This window comes from Peromyscus californicus, unplaced genomic scaffold (genome assembly GCF_007827085.1).
Source record: "Peromyscus californicus insignis strain IS unplaced genomic scaffold, ASM782708v3 Scaffold_17__1_contigs__length_78620276, whole genome shotgun sequence".
Lineage (NCBI taxonomy): Eukaryota > Metazoa > Chordata > Mammalia > Rodentia > Cricetidae > Peromyscus > Peromyscus californicus.
This window is the reverse complement of record NW_026294469.1, coordinates 35687883-35712754: the sequence shown is the minus strand read 5'-3', so window position 1 is coordinate 35712754 and position 24872 is coordinate 35687883. Positions and strand designations below refer to the sequence as shown.

At 41.4% G+C, this 24872-nt stretch overlaps 2 protein-coding genes across 2 annotated transcripts; one reads left to right on the top strand and one right to left on the bottom strand.

Annotated features, from left to right (window-relative positions):
- Positions 1 to 2089: 2089 nt before the first annotated feature.
- On the bottom strand, positions 2090 to 13027 carry LOC128112797 (eukaryotic translation initiation factor 1A). Its single transcript, XM_052742145.1, has 2 exons — positions 12775 to 13027; positions 2090 to 3874 (listed from the first exon to the last, which is right to left on the bottom strand). The coding sequence occupies exon 2, from the start codon at positions 3658 to 3660 to the stop codon at positions 3226 to 3228; it is 435 nt and encodes a 144-aa protein (XP_052598105.1). The 5' UTR covers positions 3661 to 3874; positions 12775 to 13027; the 3' UTR covers positions 2090 to 3225.
- A 65-nt stretch (positions 13028 to 13092) lies between these two features.
- Tmed7 (transmembrane p24 trafficking protein 7) lies at positions 13093 to 23122 on the top strand. Its single transcript, XM_052742144.1, has 3 exons — positions 13093 to 13492; positions 17441 to 17686; positions 20516 to 23122. The coding sequence occupies exons 1-3, from the start codon at positions 13280 to 13282 to the stop codon at positions 20750 to 20752; spliced, it is 696 nt and encodes a 231-aa protein (XP_052598104.1). The 5' UTR covers positions 13093 to 13279; the 3' UTR covers positions 20753 to 23122.
- Positions 23123 to 24872: the final 1750 nt, after the last annotated feature.

Sequence of the window (24872 nt, the reverse complement as noted above, 5' to 3'; positions counted from 1 at the left end):
AATCAGAAACCAAGTCCTTTGCTGAAGAGAGGCAGGGTTAGGAGGCCCCTCGGCGATGTGGTTGGGGGCCTTCGTTCCCCGTGTTCCCAAACTGTATGTGATCTTTTCCACCACTTCACTTGCCTTTGATCAGAGAAACGGGCTGGTGTGGATCCTAGACTGTGGTTCTGTGAACTTACCAGAACAGACATGAAGACAGGAAATTCCACTGAGTCAGAGGGGGAGATAAGGACTCGAGTATTCCACACTGTAAGGACACATTTGTGTTTCATGTTGTAGGAAGAAATTTGCACATATGTGTTGTTCACAGCTTAGCATGTGGACACTTGTTAATGGTTTGTTTTTTTTCCCCTGCAATGCTCCCTGCCCCCCAGATCCAAATGGTCTTGGAGTACAAGGTTGACACTAGCAGACACCAAACTCAGTGTTCCAAGGTGTCTCAGCATGGATGTTCAGATGAGGGGAAAGAACAGGTGAGGAAGGAGGGAATCAATTCCACACCAGAGGACATGGCTGGTCACCTGACCAGTGAGGGTCAGCTCTGAAATGGTCGACGGCCGTTATGTCCAAGCTCTCCCTGTAGCATCCACTCTTAGAGAACAGATGTGGTTCTTTTAAGGTCTTAATTTACTTCCTTCTCAGATTGCCAGCTCTGAGTAAAACACAACCTTCCACTTGTATCTGTCTATTCCATTGGTATTTGTAGTGACAGCACAAACCCCAGTATTTTCATTAAACAGGAATAGAGCCAGTACCACCGAAGGGGAGATGGAAAATAGAGAAGGGGCACTTCTAAGCGCATATGCATAAAACTGGAGGTATTAGGAGTAAAATACTGCACAAGCACAAAAAATGGCCGACTAAGGGCATACTGTTCATGTTTAAGCTGCGATTGGGAAATAAGCTTTAAATCATAATGTGTGAGCAGGGCAGGGTGACGCTAAGGCAGGAGCATTGCTATTTCAACGCAAGCCTGGGATAAATAAGTGAAGATATTTCATCCTAGGTTATGATCCACAGAAATTGTTTCTGTGGTCTGATAAAAAGCACTGGCACTGAGGGTGAGGAACCCTGAAGCTAGAATATCTGATCAGTGATCTACAGAGAGAGTTTGGTGTTTCCATTGTGGCCAGCGAGGGAAACTGAAGAAAGCTAAGAGCCACAGGTTTCTTGAAAGTGACCTCCAGGAGGCTGGAATGTGGTGTAACAAAGTTGTGGGAAAGGAGTACTTAATTTTAATTCTAACACTGAAGTCAACATTTACTTATAACAAACAGCACAAATCACTCGTTATAAGAGAATTATTCCTTGATCTAGAATGGTTAGAAAAAAATGTAGATAACAACCAGGAGACATGAAATGTGAACACAGCCTCAGTGTTTGCCTCTGATGGTTCCAAATGAACACTGTATGATACTAAAGCCTCAAGTCCAGACTTGGTGTGTGTGCTGGGTGTCTATACACATGTGCATGTCATGGACAGTTGTGGGGGTTAAAGGACACCTTCAGGTGCTAGTCCTCACCTCCTAACTTGAGACAGGGTCTCTTGTTTGCTACTGAATACATCAGGCTAGCTGGCCCATGATCAAGTTTTCTTCCTGTATTAAAAATGTACAGTGGCCATGGGATAAACCTCAGTTAACAGCATATTTAGATATGCTGTGTAGAACAACACAAAGCTTCTGCAACTGTTCTCTTTCCAGAAGACACACTGTCCTTCTGGGGAGAAGGACAATGCCTCTTATCTGGCACTGTGTCTAGCTTCATTTTACAAAATTAGCCTTTACAAAGAACAGCATATCTATCTAGAAGAGATCCACCCATCAATGACCAGCAAAATTGTGTTTGCTTTTCTTTCTTTCTGACTGGGGAATTTTCTTAAGCTACATTATTATGGGCCAACTGAAGGGGAAAAAAAAGGTGAATAGTGTTATTTTCATGTTTACAGGTGTCTGGAAAAGAAAGGGACTGTTCTTTAAAAATAGGACATCCTAAGACTGATAGACGAGGTTTACACTTACTTCCCAAGCAGCAAGAGTCGAACTGCAGACGACCAATACCAACATCACTCAAATGAGCAAACAGTAAGTATATCTTAAATGCTCCAGTCATTTATTTTGTTCCATACCAGGGATATAATGAACATACTAAAAAGAGAAAAATTGTTTTTATATCAACATATTTTTATTGTGTTTCTACTTCTGGACCCCTCCACTCAGAAAGCAGGAACTGACTTTTCATTAAGCTGTGGCTCCTTTCCCTTTAACATAAGCTTAGTTTAAGGAAGGCTTCATTTATACAATTATCTAATTAATTTTAATCTACACACAGCAATTAAATCATTCAAAGCCTCAATATAGTAGCTAACTTTTTGAAAATAACTTTTTTACACAATCTACTTTGCAAAGTAAAAAAATGTTTTGTGTTATTAACAACCACCTTCTTTGAAAATTTCTCTATGTAAGTATCAGAACATATTTATTTCTCTTTATTTCCTATTTTGGGGAATGCCTTAGAAAAGTAGAAATTACATATAAACATTGTCAACTATTGTATTTCTAAAGTCAAGATGATTATCTCCTAAGTGTTTAATTTCTGCAATGACTAATTTTTAAAACTCAAAATCGCTACCCATGTAACTTAAAAACTGCACCGTGAAATGCCTGTTTATGGTAGCAACAACATAAAGGCTAAAATCAATGTATAGAACAGGAAAAGTATAAAATGGCACTGCTCCATAAATACAAAAATAGCTGCATTCTGTCTGACTCCAAATGCAGACTTACACTACCTGTAAATCTTACTGAAGTCTCAAAGCCCAGCCAGGTGATTAGAACATAAAGGCCTGAAGCAGATGTGCTGGAACTAGGGCAGACTTCGGCCCATGATGCTCAGCAGCACATGATGCTCAGCAGCTCACGATGCTGACACAGAACACTCACGTGTTAGCAATGAAGCGTCACAAATGGAAAGGCAGTCTCAATAGTGCAAACTTCTGTATCCCTAAGTTCAATTACATCTATCAGAACAAAAGTGTTAACATGTCACTTAGGATAACTCAACATCTTTGGTTTTCAAATATAATACTTTAAAAAATAGAAATACATCAATCTACTTTAACAAGTCATACTCATGCTAGAAGTTTTACTTAACAGCTAAAGGTCAAGATCCCAATTGTGCAGAACTAGCTTCAGAAAACTTGGACTGTAACATGCTTAGTTCAGCTTAGATATCATCAATGTCTTCATCATCATCTCCAATATCATCAAACTGGATTTCGTCATCATCCCCAGGACCAAATGTGTCCGTCTCATTGATTTTCGCATGCTCTGGAAGTTCTCCATACGCCTTCAGACTTCTCGCTTCATCTGCATTGTACTTCAAGATGACATCAGCTTTGTTGTCTTGATAATCTCGAAGACCAATCAATATAATGTCTGAGGTATTTATCCAAACCTTTTTTCTCAGCTTGCCTCTGATGTGGCACAGCCTCCTTACACCGTCGAAACACATGGCTTCCAACCGTCCGTTCCCCAGCATTTTGATCACCTGTGCATACTCTTGCCCGTCTTCTTTAAACACCAACTCTCTTTTTTCAGATTCATTTTCATTTTTACCTCTGCGCCTGTTTTTGCCTCCTTTGCCTTTATTCTTCGGCATGGTGGTACGGGCAAGCACAGGAGTTGGGGTGGGGGAGTCCTTGCTGGTGTGGGCTGTGACTCCTCTCCGGGCTGCTCCTAGGATGGGCAGCAGGAAGGGTCTTAACAGTGGTAGATCTGAAGCAACTGTGTAGCTGCTGGAGCTTCCTGGTAAACTGTAAGCATAGAAGATCCACAGGCAGCAAACAGTGTTCCAGAGTCCTGGGTTCTGCTAGCTGCAAAAACAAAAATAGTGTTAGTAAGAGTTCCTTATAAATATTAAGTCACCGTGGAGAACAGGCCGGGCCAACTCTGGGTTGCACTGTGTTGTCTGGAGTATTGACTTCCAAGCTCTGCCCAGCCACGGCCTGCTCTAACTAATGAAGCAACAGCCCTGACCTGAGCTACTCCATTTTCAGTCAGTGCCCAGAAAGAATGGCTCCACATCTTGTTTACACAAGTAAACATCACCACTGCTAGCACATCAGGAGACACAAACTGGTATTTTGTGCCAATAAATAATGAAATCTATCAGAATACAAGACACATGAGCTTACCAAGCATATAGACGGAACCCCCCTTACCTGGGACTGTACCAGAAGGTGCACCCCGAAGCCAAATGCAGCAGCATGCTGACTAATCCCTTGGTCACCTGTCTCAAGTTCATCTAGGAACACTGGCACATACATAGCAAAGGCCCCCAGCTCCAGTACAGCTTCTCCAAGCTGACACTTGGCCCCTTCAAACTGCCTCTCCAATGGCCTGCCACCCAGAGCTGTACTGGATGGATGTCTTCGCACTTGAACGGCTATGGTCTGGTGCCCTACAGGCCTGCCTCTGCTCTTGCAGTAGGTCTTTGCCTTTAGGACAGCCCCTCTACAATCTGAACACAGGCAGGCAGCCTGTTTGACCCTTTTTAATGAAGATTCTGCAACCCACTTATATACAGGAGGTGCAGTGTATGATCTGGGAGTTAATACTAGTAATTAAGGTTGGAATAAAAGAACCTATAATTGTCAGTGATCAGCTATCAAGCAAATCTGGATTTCTTACATCAAATAAAACTAATGTGAGTTTATGAATTTATTGTATTCAATAAATTCTGACATTGTATAAAGACACAAATATGTCCATCTACGCTTCTGACCAAACACAACAGATACTCTTGACAGAAAGATTGTTACTAAAAAAATTCAAATACTGTACTTTATGCTTGTTTCAAATTTGAATTACTTGTGTGTAGGGGCGACACATGTACATACAAGCATGTTCATGTGGAGGCGAGAGGTCACCACTGGGTATCTTCCTCAATCACTCTCCATCTTGTTTTTGAGGCAGGGTCTCTCACTGACCCAAAGTTCATGGATTCAGCTAGAACATGTGTTGAGCAAGTCCCGGGGATCCTCTTCTTGTCTCTGCTCCCCAGGACTAGGCATGCTGGTAGAGTAAGCCCAGAGTGCTGGCATCAAGCTCAAGTCCTTAAGCTTGAGCAAGTACTTTACCAACTGACCCATCTCCCCAGCCTCCTATTTTTCAGTTCTTTAGGGGACTTTAGATATAATGCCTTTGTTTTTGTTTGTTTTGTTTTGAGCCTGGGTCTTGCTATGTAGCTAAGGCTTGCCTGGAACTTGTGATCCTCCTGCCTCAATCTCTTTAATACTAGTTTATAGGTATGATAGAGTGTTCAAGTGTCATTTTATTCTCCATACTGATTTCAAACTATCTAACACCATTTATCACAAAATATCTGAAACATAATCATTCCAGTAAATTGCAATGGTATTCCTTTTTCAGTCTGTTTCTTGACTAATTCGTCCCCATGCCAGACTATTTGAATGAAAGCTTTGTGGTATATTTTGGAATGTGTAGTCTGTGTCCTCAGGACCGTTTTTCTTCTGTGAGATTGATTTGGCTAGTTTAGAATTCTGCATCACAATAAGCATTTTAAAATCAGCTTGCCAATTTCCACAAACAAAAAACCTACTAGAATATTGACTGGAATTATATACCATCCACAGACCAATCAGATAGAATTAACATTTGAGTCTAAATGTTTTAAAATGACTTATTACTCCTTTTATGTACATATATATTTTAAATTTCTCATTAACTTTTTTTTTGCAGAATTTATTTCTAAATTTTTTTTATTTCCCCAATTACCCAAAAATAGTCATTTAAATATTTGAGTATTCTGATATTTACATAGAGATGTCCAGTGCTTTCACTAAACTCAAAATTCCTATCAGTAGTGGATCTTTTTGGGGGAGAGCGGGGCAAAGAGTTTGGGTTTTACAAATAAACATCTACAGATAATAATTTTCTCACTGGCTTTTCAAGCTCTGTATTTTATTCTTCTTGCCAGTGATATGCTAATGACTTTCCTGTCATTTGTTTTTAATACCAAACAAGTTTTTCTGCTTTCTTTTTATGGTTGACAACTGCTGAAAAAACCAACTGTATATTAGCAATTCCTAGTAATTTATTAAATCTTACTTTATGGCCTAGTATATTTCTGCAAATACCACATTTGTTTTGTTACTAGATTAATTTAGCTGCTCATTTAAGGTACATACCACAATGTATGAAATAGCCTATGAGCATGCTTTCTTAGAATTAGGTTATCAATAGGCTATTGCACTTTTCAGCAATCCAACTGCTTTATGGAGATGGAACACGTGAGACTAGTGAAATCTGAAGGCGATGCCCTGGCACCTTCCTCTGGTATTAGGTATGCCTCCATTCTGTGATTCAGTATCCCACTCATTTCCTCTAAGTGTTCTTACATTACCATAAGCAACCATGTGGATATGAGGGTTAACTGGTGCTACAGTCCTTACAACCTCACAGCTAGATTCTAAGCACAGTGCTCAGCCATACTGTCCTGCAACTACAGGCAATAAAATACATTTATAGCCATGGCTGCTCATGAAGTCTGGCTATTTCATGTCTCCTTTTCTCTACTTATGTTCTCTAGGGTGCCATCAGAATAACCCACATGACGATATTTTAAAAATAACCCACACGAGACAATGTTTTAAAAAGCATTATCACTGCAGTGATCAAGTTCCACAGCTACTTGATTTCTTAATACCTTGTCATTCCAGGTCATCAGTAACAACAGTTGAGCAACAGTGCCCATTTCTCCCTGTATTCCTCCAATATTGCACAACAGTCTAGGGTCTGATGCTGTTTCAAAGATTCAGCTTTGATTTCTGGGACTAGTCACAGTATCAAAACACTGTGCCAATCGGGGTGCACTGGGGGAAAGATGGTGCCGTCAAGTTGGGTAATTGAAGAGACAGAGTATTTATAAATATGCAATAGCAAACCACACCATAAAGAACAGTCAGGCGGTGGTGGTGCACGCCTTTAATCCCAGCACTTGGGAGGCAGAGCCAGGCTGATCTCTGTGAGTTCGAGGCCAGACTGGGCTATATAGCAAGTTCGAAGACAGCCAAGGCTACACAGAGAAACCCTATCTCGAACACCCCCCTACCCCCCCCCAAAAGAACAGTGCAGTTCTCTAGGACTATAAGCAATAGTTTTGTATTTCATGAAAGAGGGAACAGTAACTGGTGCAAGGTTAAGACATTTGGGCAAGAAATCCTGACACCCTTGCTGACACTCGTTTCTTGGCACAACTGCCTGAGGTTGTGCTATGAGCTATGAGGCTTCGATTCCAGCCTCTCTATTCTGGGCTCTCTGTGGATTTGTAAGTCTATCCTAAGGCCAGTAATAAATGCTGTGTAAATTTCTGCAGTAAGTTTAAAAATTATGAGGTGGCCGGGCAGTGGTGGCATACGCCTTAAATCCCAGCACTCGGGAGGCAGAGCCAAGCGGATCTCTGTGAGTTCAAGGTCAGCCTGGGCTACAGTGAGTTCCAGGAAAGGCACAAAGCTATAAAGAGAAACCCTGTCTCGAAACAACAACAACAAAAAATTATGAGGTGTGACTCACTAAGCTTTATTCTTTGGGTTTTCTTTTTTCCCCCTCCTTTTTGGCTGTTTGAAGTCTTTCTATATCCATACGATCCTTCTGTCAATTTCTACAAAGATAATTGAAATCTTGGTAGAAAATGCTAATAAATTAAACTTTTTCATATATACACTATATATAGGTCTCCAGGGCCCACAAATATAAGGTTATGTCTAACATTATTTACATTATTATTTGTGACATTAACAAAATTTCTTAGTATCACATTATTGGAAAATGACTACTGTAACACAAATGTTAAAATGGTCTTATTAATAAAAAACTCAGAGCCAGAATATTAGAGTAAATGTTGAAAGATCAGAGTCAAAGGAACAAGCCACAGCCACCACCTCTTACCTCACCAACTCCTCAGCCTGAAAAACCTGTCTCCTCGTGCCTTATATACCTTTCTCCGACCAGCCATCAATCACCTCTTGAGATTAAGGGTGTGTGTGCTTCCCAAGCAGAGGCATGAGATCTCAAGTACTGGGATTAAAGGTATGTGCCACCACTGCCTGGCATCTATGCTTGATCTAGTGGCTTGTTCTGTTTTTCAGGCGAAGTTTATTAGGGAACACAATAAATCACCAGACTACAATGGAAAGCCAACTTTGGTATGTTATGCTAATGTCCCAATTTTTTTTCACAGTACCACGCTATCTTTAATAAAAACATGTTTTGATGGGGTAGTATTTTCTTATACATTCTCTTCACTGAGCAAAAGCTGTGTGCATTAGGAATGTCAACTCACTGTCTCTGACCTGCTGTCATAGCACCCTGTACATGATGGCTCTTACCACATGCCTGGATATCTGCCTGATGTAATGACAGCTTACATCCTTAACCTGACTCTAGAAGCAGTTAGTGGTTTTTATCCACTACCTAATCACTCTTCATCCTCCCTTTTGTTAGTCTGGTGTCTTTAGCAAGTTCTGCTTAAATGTTTCAGCTGTGTCACTCTGTAAACCTCAGAAAGCAGACAGGGCGGCTTCTGTGCCAGTGGAGAAATCTGAAAAGTCAACAGCACCACCTGGTGGCCACAGGCTGTTGGGGCGATGAGGTTTTCTGAAAAGAAAGGCACGACCTTCAATTTCCATTGTGTTACACAAAGCCTTCCAAACGTGGATTTAAAATACTGGCCCAAAACATCAGGCTTGTAAAACCCCAAATCCTGTGTTGAGGAACTTCCACAGGGAGATGAACAACATGGTCTACTATACTTTCTGACAAGTTAACCATCCAGTCACTGACTGGATTCCCGGACGCTTTCTTCTATAGCTTCAATTTCAGCATTGGTTGGTAGCTTCTAAAAAGTAATGGCTTCCTTGAGACAAACGTGACCTGTGTGACAAAGCAATGTCGGGGTTTCCTTGTGGCTTTGTTCTCTATTCAGTATCAGGCTGTCACACTCTCATATCACATTTTTTTTTGTTTTTTTGTTTTTCGAGACAGGGTTTCTCAGTGTAGCTTTGCGCCTTTCCTGGAACTCACTTGGTAGCCCAGGCCGGCCTCGAACTCACAGAGATCCGCCTGGCTCTGCCTCCCAAGTGCTGGGATTAAAGGCGTGCGCCACCACCGCCCGGCTCATATCACATTTTTTATTTCAAATATATTGTAGGGAAATTATAGGCTGTAGAAGCACTCAGAGATTTAGGAATTCAGACTCCAAGCGTCTATCCCGCGTGCATGCATGCCTGTCTGTCTGTCTAGCTCTTAAACCAGAAATTATGAAAAGGGGCTGGGTTGATGGCCCAGTTGGGAAAGTACATGCTGCACACGCATGAGGAGCCGAATTCAGATCTGCAGAACCCATAGAAAAGCCAAAGGGTGGCCTGTGCCTAATCCCAGAGCTGGGAGACAGGCAGGAAGAGCCCTGGGGCCTGCTAACCAGCCTATCTAGCCCAGTCTGTAAGATCCTAGATAACATGTTTCAAAAAACCCCAGTGGAGAGCAAGAGAAGGAGGCACCGATATCAACTGTTGTCCTCCATGTCTGCGTAAGTAATAAATATTGGGTCCATTTGACATTCTCATAATTATGAGATATTTAACAAGTTTTTACTAAAGAACAATCCACCAAATTCAAGAAATATGTTCATGTCTTTTACACCTTGTAACAAATAACCACAAACTCAGTGACTTAAAAATAATATAAACTTATTTTCTGACAGCCGAAATGAAAGCTTTGGCTCACTGTCTGGAGGATGACTATGGACAAGTTTTGGTGTTCCCTGGCTTGTGCATACATCACTCCAATCTATGAGCGTGCCTTTATGTTCTTCTATGTGTCTTTAACTTTCTCTTCTCTCTCTCTCTTTTTTTTTTTTTTTTTTTTTTTTTTTTGGTTTTTCGAGACAGGGTTTCTCTGTGTAGCTTTGCGCCTTTCCTGGATCCCACTCTGTAGACCAGGCCGGCCTCGAACTCACAGAGATCAGCCTGGCTCTGCCTCCCGAGTGCTGGGATTAAAGGCGTGGGCCACCACCGCCCGGTCTAACCTTCTCTTCTATCAGGTCACCATTCACTGCATTTAGGGTTCACTCTAAATTTAGGATAATCTCTTCTGAGGATTGCTGTGAGATGTCCTGTATATTGTGAATATATGTTGCTATGATTGATTGATAAATATTGATTGGCCAGTAGCCAGGCAGGAAGTATAGGCGGGACTAGCAGAGAAGAGAATTCTGGGAAGTGGAAGGCTGAGTCAGAGAAGACGTGGCCAGCCGCCAGCGGCCGCCATGACAAGGGAGATGTAAGATACCAGTAAGCCACGAGCCATGTGGTAAGGTATAGTTATAGAAATGGGTTAATTTAAGATGTAAGAATTAGATAACAGCCAGCGGTGGTGGCGCACACCTTTAATCCCAGCACTCGGGAGGCAGAGCCAGGCTGATCTCTGTGAGTTCTAGGCCAGCCTGGTCTACAGAGTGAGATCCAGGAAAGGCGCAAAGCTACACAGAGAAACCCTGTCTCGAAAAACCAAAAAAAAAAAAAAAAAAAAAAAAAAGAATTAGATAACAAGAAGCCTGCCACAGCCATACACTTTGTAAGCAATATAAAATATAAGTCTCTGTGTGTTGACTCAGTTGTGTCTGAGCGACTGTGGGACTGGTGGGTGAGAGAGATTTGTCCTGACCGTGGGCCAGGGCAGGACTGGAGAAAACTCCAGCTATAGGACAGGAAAGACATTGCTGTATATTTTATAAATCTAGATTCATAGAAAATCCTGAGTGCTCATTTCCTTCAATCTGCTATGGTATGCTGTTTTGATTGAAACACATCATGAAAAATCCAGCCTCAAACAACTACAAACCCTCTGAAAGATTTTCAGAAGCCTCCAGATGTCTTCAGAAGATACTCTGAGAATCACTACTCCAAAATAAAGTCTAAGGTATATGTACAGTATGGTATAAAGTTTCAGAGGTTAAGAGCACTGGCTGCTTTTCCAGAGGTCCTGAATTCAATTCCCAGCAACAACATGGAGGCTCACAACGAACTACACTGAGATCTAATGCCCTCTTCTGGCATACAGGCAAACAGAACACTGTATACATATTAAATAAATCTTTTTAAAAAAATTATGGAAAGTGAAACTTCCAGGCCATAAAGATATGTATTACGTAATATACATGTATTTTCCATTCTATTACATGTTAGTTGTTGCTCCCTTCTACATTTCCACAAGCAGCATACAACAATGTCTAGCATTGTTATACTTTTAAAATGCTGCCTGTTTGGTGATAGTTTTGATTAAAAGTGATATTGCACTGATTTTTTTTATTATTTTATTTTTTGAGATTATAGTTATATCATTTCCCTTTTCCCTTTCCTCCCTCACAAACCCCTCATACTGTAGTGAGATTTTTAATTTATTCCTTTTTTTCCTGTTAATTTGTATTGTCATGAAGAAAGAAGGTGATGTGTCCCCCTGCCGTCTAAGTCCCCATTGCCCCCCACCCCCACCCTGCTGAGGATTCAACGCTGGGCCTTGGACAGGCTCTGCTGGTGAGCTACATTCCCAGCTCAGAGGCTGGTTTAAAAGAGTTGCCATTACCTGCCTAAGATCACAGTCAGAAAACAGAACCTACATTTTTCACCGTCAAATTCAGTTTTACTTTCACTCACCAACAAAATATTTCTGTTTCTAAGGAAGGTGTAGTCTCCCCAGTCTAGATGAAACTAAGGCTGTGACCTCTGGCCTCCATTCCTTAGGCCACTGTGGAAGCTCAGGGTGCCCCAGGGCAGGGAGTAGACTTCCGGCTCTTCTTTTCCAGGCCCTACCGCATGCTCACTCAAGGCCGGGCCTCACTCCTACCTGCCTGTTATTTCTTTCTCATAAAAACCCGGTACTAATTGTCGGCAGCCTAAAGCCCACCTCTGCCTTTTTCCTTTTTTAAAAACAAAACAAAAAAACACCTGACTGTTACACGGAAAATATATTATGAATGCCCTTTAAGAAACGCCATCTTGGCGGGGCGGTGGTGGCGCACGGCTTTAATCCCAGTACACCGGAGGCAGAGCCAGGCGGATCTCAGAGTTCGAGGCCAGCCTGGTCTACAGAGCGAGATCAGGACAGGCACCAAAACTACACAGAGAAACCCTGTCTCGAGAAATAAGAACAAAATAAACAAAAAAGAAGAAAGAAACGCCATGTTGACCACAGGCAAATGAGTAACTTGGCTGTTGTTGGCTCCTTAACTCCCTCATCAATCAGTACAAGAGACACAAAGGCCACTTACTGGTGGAAGGAGCCTGATAAGGGGTATACAATAGATTCTAGTTTTCATTTAACCGAAACTTAACTAGAGCGTACCACGTGCGGGCCACTCTTCTAGATGCCTTTTCCAGATAATGAACTCCTGTAACAATCCGTATTTATCTTAGGCAGTACTATTAGCACTCTTTAGACTAAGGCAGAGTTTAAGCATCCAGGCTGAGGTCTGAGGGCCGGGAGGTAAAGAGCAGGGATTGGAAATGCTAGTCTTGTATTCAACTCTGAGAACATGCGCTTTCCGCCTAAGCGGCCTCCTCCAATTACTATTATAATTTGAGTCCTGCAAACGAGAAAACTCTCTACCACCGGCGATCAGTAACCCCCCTTCCCGCCCCCCCGCCAAAAGGAGCTCTTCAGAGTCCCTCGGGGAGTCCCCAAACTCGGTACTCACGGTGACAGCTTACAGCGGAACCCCTCCACCGTCGCAGCCCGGCGAACAGCAAGACGACGCGCCCCTCCTAGGCAACGGCCGGCCACGCCCCTTCCGGCGGAGTTCCCGTACGTGCCCCGCCCCTCGTCCTAGGAGGCCGCCCACGTAACGCCGAGGCCTCGCGCGCTTCCACGTACTCACTCCAACGCCTCGCCCCCGGATATCACATCCGGGTCGCTGGCGCCTGCCCCGGCCCCGCCCCTTCCGCTTCGGCTCTCGCTGCACTTCCGGTCAGCGAGGCCTCTTCCTCCGCTGGTCCGCCGGCTGGACCCCCCCCCCCCCCGCCCCCCCCCCCGTTCTTCAGGTCTTCTCGGAGCCGCGCCGGTCCCTCAGCGCGTCTCTTCGGAAGCCCGCGCTCGCTCCTCGTCGCACGCGTCGCTGAGGCTCGCGGGGCCGGTGGGGGCCGGGCCTGCTGTGCGCGTCGAAGGCCCCGCAGCTCCGTTGAGGCCGCCGCCGCGCTGCCGGGATGCCGCGGCCGGGGTCGGCGCCGCCGCGCTGGGCGGCCGCCGCGGGCCGTTGGGGATGCAGGCTGCTTCCGGCGCCGCTGCTGCTGCTACTGCTGCTGCTGCTGCCGGGCCCGAGCGGCGCCTCCGAGATCACCTTCGAGCTGCCCGACAATGCCAAGCAATGCTTCTACGAGGACATCACTCAGGGCACCAAGTGCACCCTGGAGTTCCAGGTACCACGGCTTCCCCCCCCCCCCCCCCCCAGCCACTGTGGTTGGCTAACCTAAGAGTCGCCCCGGTTGCGGAGGCAGGGCATTTGGCTTTTCTTTTAGGAGCTTAGAGGAAAAAAACTAATTGGTGAATTCCAGAAACACTTCCTGTGGCTGTGACATTCTCCGGTGTCATTCATTGAATTTAAGCCCTATTAAATAACTTTCTTCTTTAAGGAATCATGTTTTTTTTTTAAAGCTATCCTTGTACACAAATGCCCAGCTCCCTATTCCTGTAATCCACAACTCCAGTTAAATCGGGTTTTTATATAACTCCATGATCTTTGAGGGGTTGGGTTTGGGTTTGGGATTTCTGTTTTTGTTTTTGTATGACACCGGACTCTTGGTTACTGCAGGATTTTTAAATACCATCTGTCAAAGGTGGTGTTTAAAAAAAAAAAAAAAAGTGAAAGCCAGGCGGTGGTGTGGCACACGCCTTTAATCACAGCACTCGGGAGGCAGAGCCAGGAGGATCTCTGTGAGTTTGAGGCCAGCCTGGGCTACAGAGTGAGTTCCAGGAAAGGCGCAAAGCTACACAGAGTAACCCTGTCTCCAAAACAAAACAAAACGATTAAACAAGAGTGCCAGTTTAGGGACAATGTAAAACAGGAACTTTTTTCATCAGTGTGATTTCTTTAGTCTAACACAGTCTACTGGTTTTGTTAATATGCTCATTTAAAATTCCAGCAACTCTTGAATGGTAGGTGGCTGGGACACCTGTAACTGGAGCTACAGGGAGATCCAACACCTCTGACCTCTGCAGGCACCTGCACTCATGCACATACCCTCTCCCAGACACACCCATACATATAATTGAAAATATTTTTTTAAAGAAGCGATAATAGCTTACACTAGGTTAGTATTATTAGTGCAGAAGGAGAAAAACGAAAGGTAAAATCAACAGGACTTGGTAATAATTTGTATTTATATTGTTGGTAATAATTGGTTAGGGAGGGAGAGGGGACTAAGGATCAAAAAAGAATTGAGGATATATATGTGTATCAATTCTCAACATGGGTAATTACAAAGGAATTTTAAGCTGTAAGTCAGAATTTCCTTTAAGTTCAATATACAGTTTTTGATTGATTGTTTGTTTGTTTTGTTTTGTTTTGTTTTTTGTTTTTTTCGAGACAAGGTTTCTCTGTGTAGTTTTGGTGCCTTCCTGGAACTCGCTCTGTAGACCAGGCTGGCCTTGAACTCACAGAGATCCACCTGGCTCTGCCTCGGAGTGCTGGGATTAAAGGCGTGCACCGCCACCGCCCAGCCAGTTCTTGAATTTTTATATCACTATGCTTGGTGCTATAATAGGTTAAAAATCCATTATATGTATGCAGTATGCCAAATATTTCATATATGTTAATTCTCAAGAAAACTAATATGAAATAGAGAAGAGTTTTTAATTCCTTTCAGTTGGTGAAACAGAATCCAAGATGGGTTTAGATCCAAGGTCACCAAACTTACAAGTAATAGAAATGAGAGTCTCAAGATGAACTCTCTATTGTAGTACCACCTTAGAGTAGACGCAGTCTGTATATTAAAGTGCAACCCTAGAACACAGGCAGAATGCTGGCAGGGGACAATGGGATCATCAGGGAAGTGTAGTGAAGCAGTTGAGGTTTGAGCTGCATGGAAGGGTAATTAAAATTTGCTCTGTACTATCACAGAGGAGGAAAGGGCACACTAGACAGATAAGTTTGAGAGTTCCAACAGGCCTGACATTAGCCTAAGCTCTGGGGCTGAAGTTTGAACAAGTGACACTGAGTAGTAAGAGTAGCTTTGCTTTGTGGCTGTGGGGGCTGAGAGGCTTAGGAGGTGGTTTTGGACCAGTTTGTCATGTCTCTTTCCACCACCACCCACCCCCCAACCCCGTCCATCCCTGCAACACCAAGGTATGTGCTTGGTCTCTTTGATTCCCCAATTCCTGCCCCAGAGCTCTGCTCTTCAGTTTAAAGCATATATGCCTAGATGCCTATATGACCAGAAGACAACTCAGATAAAACTTGGCTCAGGGTTCCCTGCTTACAAGGGATCCTTGCACACTTGAATGGTCCTGATCTAAGAGAAAGTATATCTGGCCCAGACTTCAGAAGGGGAGGGCAAAGAAGGCCCATATCTGATCTCTCCAAATCTCTGTCTGAGACCTTTTGGCATGATGTTTTGTAATATATTTTCTTGTAATAAGCTAGATTTATAGGCATTTGCAGTTTTAGGTCCTGTGATTTTTTTTTTTTTTTTTAAGTTTTTTGACACAGGATTTCTCTGTGTAGCCCTGGCTGTCCTGGAACTCATTGTGTAGACCAGGCTGGCCTCAAACTCACAAAGATGCACCTGCCTCTGTCTCCCAAGTGCTGGGATTAAAGGCGTGTGCCCAGCAGGTCCTGTGATTCTTTGGCAAACAATTCTGTTGAACCCCATTGTAGTACAAATGTAAGGCAGAGAGCTGGTGAAGTCTGACAGTGATGTGGAGCGATAACGGTAATGAACAGGAGGCTTAGAGGTGACATGAGGGAGTGCATGCTGGGAATGACAGGTCTGGATTTGTGATAGGTTATAGTGAGTTTTCAAAAGACTTTAAGTAAGTTGGTTTTTGTTTGTTTGTTTGTTTGTTTTTAATTGAAGGATGAAAAAAGATAGGACACCCCCTATTCACAAGGAGAAATTGCAGGTTGTGGGGTGCTGCAACTGACATCTAATACTGAGATTGTAGGGAAGATTAATGCTAAATGTGGCATGGTGCCCAGGACAACACAGCCCCTGCTACCAGGTTGGGAGACCCTGAATTAGAAGAGATTAGATTTTGAGAACCATTAGGCATTTGGGACCATAGTATATCATGGATTAGTAATGGAAGATTTAGTATGATCAAGAAAGTGTTGTGAGCCTGGCGGAGGTGGTGATGGTGGTGCATGCCTTTAATCCCTGCACTCCTGGAAGGCCGAACCAGGCAGATCTCTGTGAGTTCGAGGTCAGCCTGGTTACAGAATGAGATCTAGGACAGGCACCAAAACAAAGAAACCCTGTCTCAAACCAGAAAAAAAAAAAAAAGAAAGAAAGTGTTGTGATCATGTGAACAGGTGATGAAAGCTGAGTTTGAGATGATAGCCAGTCCCAGTCGTAGGTGACAGACAGGTTTAGAAGAGGTACTATTAATTAAAATGAGGTTGCTGGTTTAAATTTAGAAGAGGTACTATTAACTAAAATAAGGTTACTTGTTTTAAGTTTTGATGCTAATGTGGCTGGTGATAGATTCTGGTTTTTTTCCATTTGTTTTATTCAGAGTACTGTGGTCAGGTATGGAATACCTAGATATATTAGAATGAAGGCATTTTTCTCTTGGAAGAAAGGGTATTTAGAGAGAAGGGTAAATGCCTAGTTTATTAAATGCTTTTTAAAATTGTAGCTTCAAAATGTTTTATCTGGCCATGTATGCTAGCACACATGTAGCCCCAGCTCCTATGGAGCTGAGGTGGTGGATTACAGATTTGTAGTTGGCCAGGCAATGGTGGTGAAAGCCTTTAATCCCAACACTTGGGAGTCAGAGTCAGGCAGATATTGTGAGTTTGAGGATAGCCTGGTCTACAGATCTGAGATTCAGGACAGCCAAGTGCTACAGAGAATCCTGTTAGGGGTGCCTTTTTTTTTTTTTTTTTAACTATATCAACAAGTACAGTTGTCTGAATGGTTGATGTGATTACATTTCCTCTCTGCTGTTAGGAAGGAACCTCTTCACTTTCTATAAAGCTTTAGTTGAACTGAAATTTTAGCTCAGGTTTAATCCATTGGTGAAAATCAAGGTGTGTGAAGTTGTGACAGGAAGACCTCTGTATACAGCCTTATTGTCATTTTAGCAAGAAACTTGGTTGCTCTTTTTTCAAATTTGTTTGCTGCAGTGATCTCTGAACTCTCTTACAGGTGATCACTGGTGGTCACTATGATGTAGATTGTCGATTGGAAGATCCTGATGGTAAAGTCTTATACAAGGAGATGAAGAAACAGTATGACAGTTTCACCTTCACAGCCTCCAGAAATGGGACATATAAATTCTGCTTCAGCAATGAGTTTTCTACTTTCACACACAAAACGGTGTATTTCGATTTTCAAGTTGGAGAAGACCCACCTTTGTTTCCCAGTGAGAACCGAGTCAGTGCCCTTACCCAGGTAAATAAAAAGAGCAGATGAGCATTGATTAAAAGGGGGAGGAGTACATAATTTAACATTATGTGTTTACTCTTTAATGAACGTTGAATTTTGAGACTATTTAAAAATCTAAATTCTTGCAGATTAGACATTTGAAAGATAACTTGAGACTTCTGTGATGAAACCCAGGGTTGAAAGATTTTATGAACCCCCTAAGTGTAAAGAAAGGAAGAAGCGTTGAATTAGGTGGGAACTCACAGCTCAGTTTCCATTGCTGGGACAGAGAGCTCAAGATAATCAACTTAGCAGGGGGGAAGGTTTATTTTGTTAATGTTTCAGAGGTTTCCAGCTCTGGTCAGCCAGCCTGTGGAGAAGTAGAAGACTCATGGCTGGGAATGCTCAGTAGAGGAAGGTTGCTCACCTTCACACCAGCAAAGAGAGAGGAGGGGCCCAGGATCCTAGTGTACCCTTCAAGGCCCTGCCCCCTGTGGCATAACTCCTTTCCAGTAAGCATTGTCACCTAAAGACCCCCTCCTCCCATCAGTGCTGTAGGCTTGTGGCCAGTGCTTTAGCATATGGCCCCAAAGGGACACTGAGGATCCATACCACAGCAGCAACTGAGATGGAAGCATTAGTTGTACAGAAAAGTGGAAAGGCTAAGCAGTTCCGGTGTTCTAAAGCATTTTCTGTCAGCTGTGCAGGAATGTTGCTGCCATGTCATGGAATGGCTTTAAATATGGGTGGAGAGTTGGTTTATCAGTTAAGAGCACTTGCTGGTCTGGAGAGGACTCAAGTTTGATTCCCAGCATCCAGATGGTGGCTCATAACCATCAGTAACTAGTTCCCCAGGATCTGATGCCCTCTTCTGGCCTTGGGGCAAAAAACACCATGTTGGGCATTTGTACATGAAGGTAAAAAAAAAAATCTTAAAGAAGAATTGCTCTAAATCATAGAAAAATAGAAATAAAGATAAAACAAGAGCAGCCTGTAGTTGGAAGTCTTCCTGTGTCGATCAGGACAAATCTCTCACCCACAGTTCCACAGCCTTTTATAAAATAATCACACAGAGGCTTATTATTTATAATTGCTCAGCCATTAGCTCAGGCTTATTACTGACTAGCTCTTATACTTAAATTAACCCATAATTCTTTTCTATATTTAGCCATGTGGCTTGTTACCTTGTCTCAGTTCTGCCTTGTCATCTTGCTTCCTCTGTGTCTGGCTGGTGACTCCTGACTCAGCCTTCCTCTTCCCAGCATTCTCCTCGTCTGCTTACCCCGCCTGTACTTCCTGCTTGGCTACTGGCCAATCAGCATTTTATTTATCAACCAATGAGAGCAACACCTATTCACAGCATGCAGAATGACATCCCACAGCATCAGCCATACATTAATAAATATTGATATGGGACTCAGTTTTATTCTTTGAATAGATATGAAAATTTTCACTTTAAGGGCTTAAAAAAAATAAACCTACATCTCAAAAATTATAGGAATGAATTTTACTTAGTTTCAGTAATTTTCTCCATTATAACAGTTCCCTTTTTTTGTTTTTTTTGAGGCAGGGTTTCTCTGTGCAGCATAGGCTGTCCTGGAACTCACTTTGTAGACCAGGCTGGCCTTGAACTCAACAACATTCTGCCTGTGTCTGCCTCCTAAGTGCTGGGATTGAAGGTGTGAGCCACCGCGTCCATTGAGTATAACAGTTCTTACTTCATGCTCCCACATGTTAATTGCTTATCTTGCCTATCAAAATGTCTTGTTCTGTAGTCCAAGCTAGCCTGCAACCCATCACATAGTCCAGGTTTGTCTACTTGCACTTGGATCTTGCCAAAACTCGCCCAGGACTCATTACAGGCATGCATACCTGGCAGTATAATGTTATTAATTAGGTTATTTCCTAATGTCTGTGTACCTTAATTACATTTAAGACAAAGTTAAATGTGTCCTTTAAATTTTTCCTACATGGTTTGTGAGATAAAATAGTAATGAATCATGTATTTCTTCTTCAGGGTTAGGTTTTCAACAGAATATTAAACCCTGCTATTTTTTTTAAAACGTTTAACCATTTTAAGTCAGATGATAACAATCATACAAAAAGTAAAGTATCATCCAAATGGAGGATCACAAGCCAGTTATCAGTGATACTGAAACTTGAATGTACTGGGCATATACATATTGGTTTAGTTCTTGGCCTGATGAGATGTTTTTATCAAAGAGATAACTTTTAGAAGGTGGAGGTGGAGTGATGGTTCAGCAATTAAGAGTACTTGTTGCTCTCCAGAGGACCGAGGTTTGGCTCCCAGCACCTATGTGGTGGCTCACAACTGTCTGTACATTCTCTTACCACTTTCAGATTCAAAATAGCTAAAGATGTTGATAATGCTTATGCCTATTTAAGGTTTCAGATAACTTGATTAGTTGTGTTTGGGTCTTTTCATACTTGGTTTAGAGTATGTTAGCTGTGGCCTCTGCTCCCATTATTGGTGAACTTATTAACCCACTATTGTATTCTTCTAGTTCTTAAGAACCTTCTTTGGAAATTTAGTAGCCACTGACCTTAACTAAAAAAGAAAAATGTTCACTTTTGTTAGTTTGTGTCTCATCTACCACCTTAGAAGTGCTGTAAACTGCGGCATCCTGGTTTGGGGAGAACAGACCTGTATCAGTAGTTGTCCCAGGGGACTGAGTAGAAGAGTGTCGTTGCCAGAGCAACTGATATGAGTGAAAAAATGATTGCCAGTTCACTACAACGTCAAACCAGTGAGAAATTGAGATAAAAATAGCAGAAAAATGTGCTAGGTACAGAACTATGAAAGATGCTAAACTAACTGAAAATATTTCTGTTTAGATGGAATCTGCTTGTGTTTCCATTCATGAAGCTCTGAAGTCCGTCATCGACTATCAGACTCATTTCCGACTGAGGGAGGCTCAAGGCCGAAGCCGAGCAGAGGATCTAAATACAAGAGTGGCCTATTGGTCAGTGGGCGAAGCCCTCATCCTTCTGGTGGTTAGCATAGGGCAGGTGTTTCTTCTGAAAAGTTTCTTCTCAGATAAAAGAACCACCACAACTCGTGTTGGATCATAACTACGCTTTCAGATGCACCAATGCCACTGTAATAGTCCTGTCCTCTAATTTTAGGTACTGAAGAACTTAACATGGCAACATTCTAAACCCTACTCATACTTGTTGGGAGAGATGTACAGTGCATATCCCCATGGGGAGAGGACACCTTTTTATTTGTAAAGGTGGAAAAACTTTGGACCTTAACGCAGCTATTCATATGAAATATCTAACAGCAATGATCTATGGTTTCTTGGTTTCTATCTACTCTTCATATACTAAACTTTGGTATTCTGATTCCTTTTGACCATTTCAAAGTACTTTTCTTAATAGGTAGTTGATACTTTAAAAAAATCTTAGATTTAATGTCTGTGTATTTCAGAGGAAGAAAACTGCCTTTTTAATTGTTTATAGTGAATAAAGTTGTGTTTTTAAGAAAACCAAATGTGATTAACTGTAGCCAGGCCCTATTCTGCACTGCTTAATTTTATGGGGGAAAATAATCTACCATAGAACTATTAGTTAATATTGATACAATTTTCACTGATATATCATGATATAATTTATTTCTTGCTAGTTTGGAAAATGTACAGGTTTTTTGGTTCATTTGTTTTTTTTCTCATTCTATGATTATAACTAGCTGTGTTGTTTGTTTAGAAGTGTTATCACCACTCAGAAAAATAGCATAATAGACCTTAAAAATCAGACAGTTGTAACTGTTAGGATAAAGAATAAGATGAGACACTACAATGTGGGTAAATGAAATAGAAACAATTTTAGCGAGTTGTCTGTGACATTGCATTTCTGAGGCTTTTACAAAGAAAAGAGGGATCTGAGTGGTTTGAACATTCTGGTAAACTAGTTCTTGTCAAGTCATTCCCAGCCTAAGTCGACAGTTGTGATTTAGTACCACATAAGTGCCATACATTTTATCCTCACGATGTGATGCACTGAGAAGTTCATTTTTATCTCTTCACTTTTGTCTTGTTTCTACAATCTCTTGATTAGCAGCCCTAAATTTAAAAATTTAGAATGCTGTGAATGTTTCCTATTTAAAAATCTGTAGAATTCGTTTGTACTGTTGGTGTCTTACACCTTGTGTGGATTAAGCTGATTGAAATGAGATTTTGATCCAAGTATTCAGAATAGAATACATAATGATGGAAAATTGTATAGATAAACAGGCTTCTCTGCTGTTTAAAAAAGAAAAACCATGGCAGTTGCTTTTCAGCCATGCCTCTTCACCACAGGTGATGAGAACTAAATGAGTCTGTGTTGTGGAGACTTTAACATGTGACATCGTAGGATAGTGACTGACTAGCGATTCTAGTCACTTAACCATTACTGACTAGAAGTTGACTCTTAATTCTAAGCCATCTTAAAATGTACACGCACGCACGCACGCACACACCTATATATATATATACACACACACACAAAAAAAAAATGCATGCAAGAGCACAATGAATTCAAGTTGTCTTGCTTACTAATTTCAAATGTCCCGGTATAAAAGGAATAAACAAGTTTCCACCTTTCAGGATTCCTGAAGACCAGATCACTACTCCTTAAACAACATTTACAGATTAAGAAGAGTTTAAGGTTTTGCAAGCTTATCCTTTTGAGATCTTGTATTGAAATTGTCCTGCGGCTTTTTAAATGGCCCATCTATCTACTTAGCTGTAAATGGTTTAAGCACCAATGTTAATGCGATTACTAAGCATGGGCACATGTAAAACGACGTATCTGGTTGCCGGTGGGCTCTTTGGATACTTAACACTGTAATTAAATGGAGTCAGGTATAGATTTTGCCAGGTTTGGCATAAATCATTTAATCTGTGCCTCTCAAAAATGTCATGATAGTGAACTATTACTATAAGTCGTTTTTAATGAAACCATGAGTCAAACTTGAAATCAGCAGTTACCCATTGTCAGAAATAGTATGAATTTAGTTTCATCTCCCAAAAGCTGGCTAAATTTTGACAGCTATCTGTTCAGCTGGTGTGAATATATAAAACATACATACCCACACATAAATGCTGTGTGATTTCTTTTTTTCTCCTCCTATGACATAATTTGTAGCTTGTCTTTTTTTCTGTAATTCTTATATAAGTTACTGCAGGAGTTTGAATTTCCCAAATATTTTTGTTTGGTCATATGACTCAGTACATATTTGAATATCATAATTGTCTTATTTTTAAAGCAGAGTAAATAATGGAAAGCAACTTGATATAAGAGTTTATACTAAAATTTCAACTGGGTTAAGTTATGTTTTAAGATACTGCTTTTCGTAATCTAAATATTCTTTTGTTCTGTTAAGAAAACCATAGTTTGTGGCTTACAACTTTTCCTCTGGGCTCAATAATCACCTTTGAAAATACAGTTTACTGAAAGGTTTCATTTATGTCTCTGTACTATCCATCTTTTGTTTCAATTTCTAAGTGTAACATTTATAGTTAAATAGGATAAAGCTGACTGAGTTTTGTTTTCAAAAAATTAGACAAATTAATATATAAATAATTCAAAGGATTTTTGTTTACTTTTGAAAAAGAATTTTCTCTAAATTAAAGATGGTTCCACAGGATTACACCAATCAGTTTCATGTAAAATAAAAAAAAAAATTTAAAAATCAGCAAACTGACTTCACTTGTTTCTCTCAGGATTTAATTCTTTCTAAAACTCCTTAGAAATATACAGCTCATAGTACTGTTTTAGGCTGGACAGTGTTAATAATGTGTTAAATGATTTGGGGGGTGGGAGTGGGAGACAGAAGTTTAGAGATTAGCCAGTGTATAGAAACTAGCCAGGTGGTGGCACAAACCTTTGATCCCAGCACTCTGGAGGCAGAGGCAGGTGAGTCTCTCTGAGTTTGAAGACAGCCTGGTCTGCAGAGTGAGTACCAGGACAGCCAGGGATACACAGAGAAACCTTGTCTCAAAAAACCCACACAAAGAACAAAAGAAATAATACACAGCTCATAGTACTGTTCTGCAACAGTAGTGTTTATTTTTCATTTCATAAAGGAGGACATAGGAGGGACTAACCCAAACAGATTAATAAAGAAGGGTAGAATCACTCCTTCGTTTTTTTCATCTTTCAGTCCTTAATGAAAACGTTCATGGAAGACAGTGATAGCCATCAGTTGCTCTAAAGGTTCCTAAGTCAGTTAACTTAGATTGTTTAAAACAGTAGTATTCACTCACCTCCACTCCACATAGAGATGGAAGAGGCGGTCTGGGTCCTGGGCAGAACTCTGCAAAAGGGAATTTACAGTACCTACAGACTGGCGTTTACTGAATACTTACTCTGGGTTGTCATGGACTGAAAGTTTTGTGTCTTCTGCAGTTGCCCTGTGAACTAGGAGGTTTATTTCTACTTTCAGACAAGACAGAGTCTAGGAAACGAGCTCATCTTTTCCAGTAATTAGAGTCTCAATGTGACCCTTGGCAGGCAGACCCTAAACTTTTGATGTAACTGTAGGTTAATCATGGTTCAGTGGTTTGGCTTTGGAATCCTTGAGTTAAATCAAGATTGTGTGACCTTGCACAAGTGATTTCATTAAATACTGATTTCATCAGTATTTCTTTTTTTAATCTCCTATCAAAATAATAGTATTTAATGAAGCTATTTATAGCCAGATGTAGTGACACATTTAATCTGAGACTGAGGCAGGCAGATCTCTGAGTTTGAGGCCAACTTAGTCTTCATTATGAGTTCCAGGATAGCCAGGGCTACCTAGAGAGACCTTGTCTCAATACATACATACATACATAAAAATATATATGTATAATATACTTAAATATATTTTACATAGTACTTACATAAATTTACATATATATAAAGTGCTTCATGTATATAAGTACTATATATCGTTTTATCCACCTCAGTTCTAGTCTCTTGGTCTTTGTTCTGTTCCTAAAGTTTTTACTATGGCATGAATAGAGTCTGACTCTCATAGTATGTGACAGATATGAAAGCATGTAATTGTCTGTCACCAATATAATTACCTGCTAAAAGTTTGAAGAATTAAGGTAGTCTCACCTCCAGGAACAAAACTATTAAAGCAGTGAACCCAAGGTACTACAAGAGGATACGTAGGTCAAAGGTTTATCCCTAAGGAGTTGGACCTTGTTTTCCCACAGTGGAC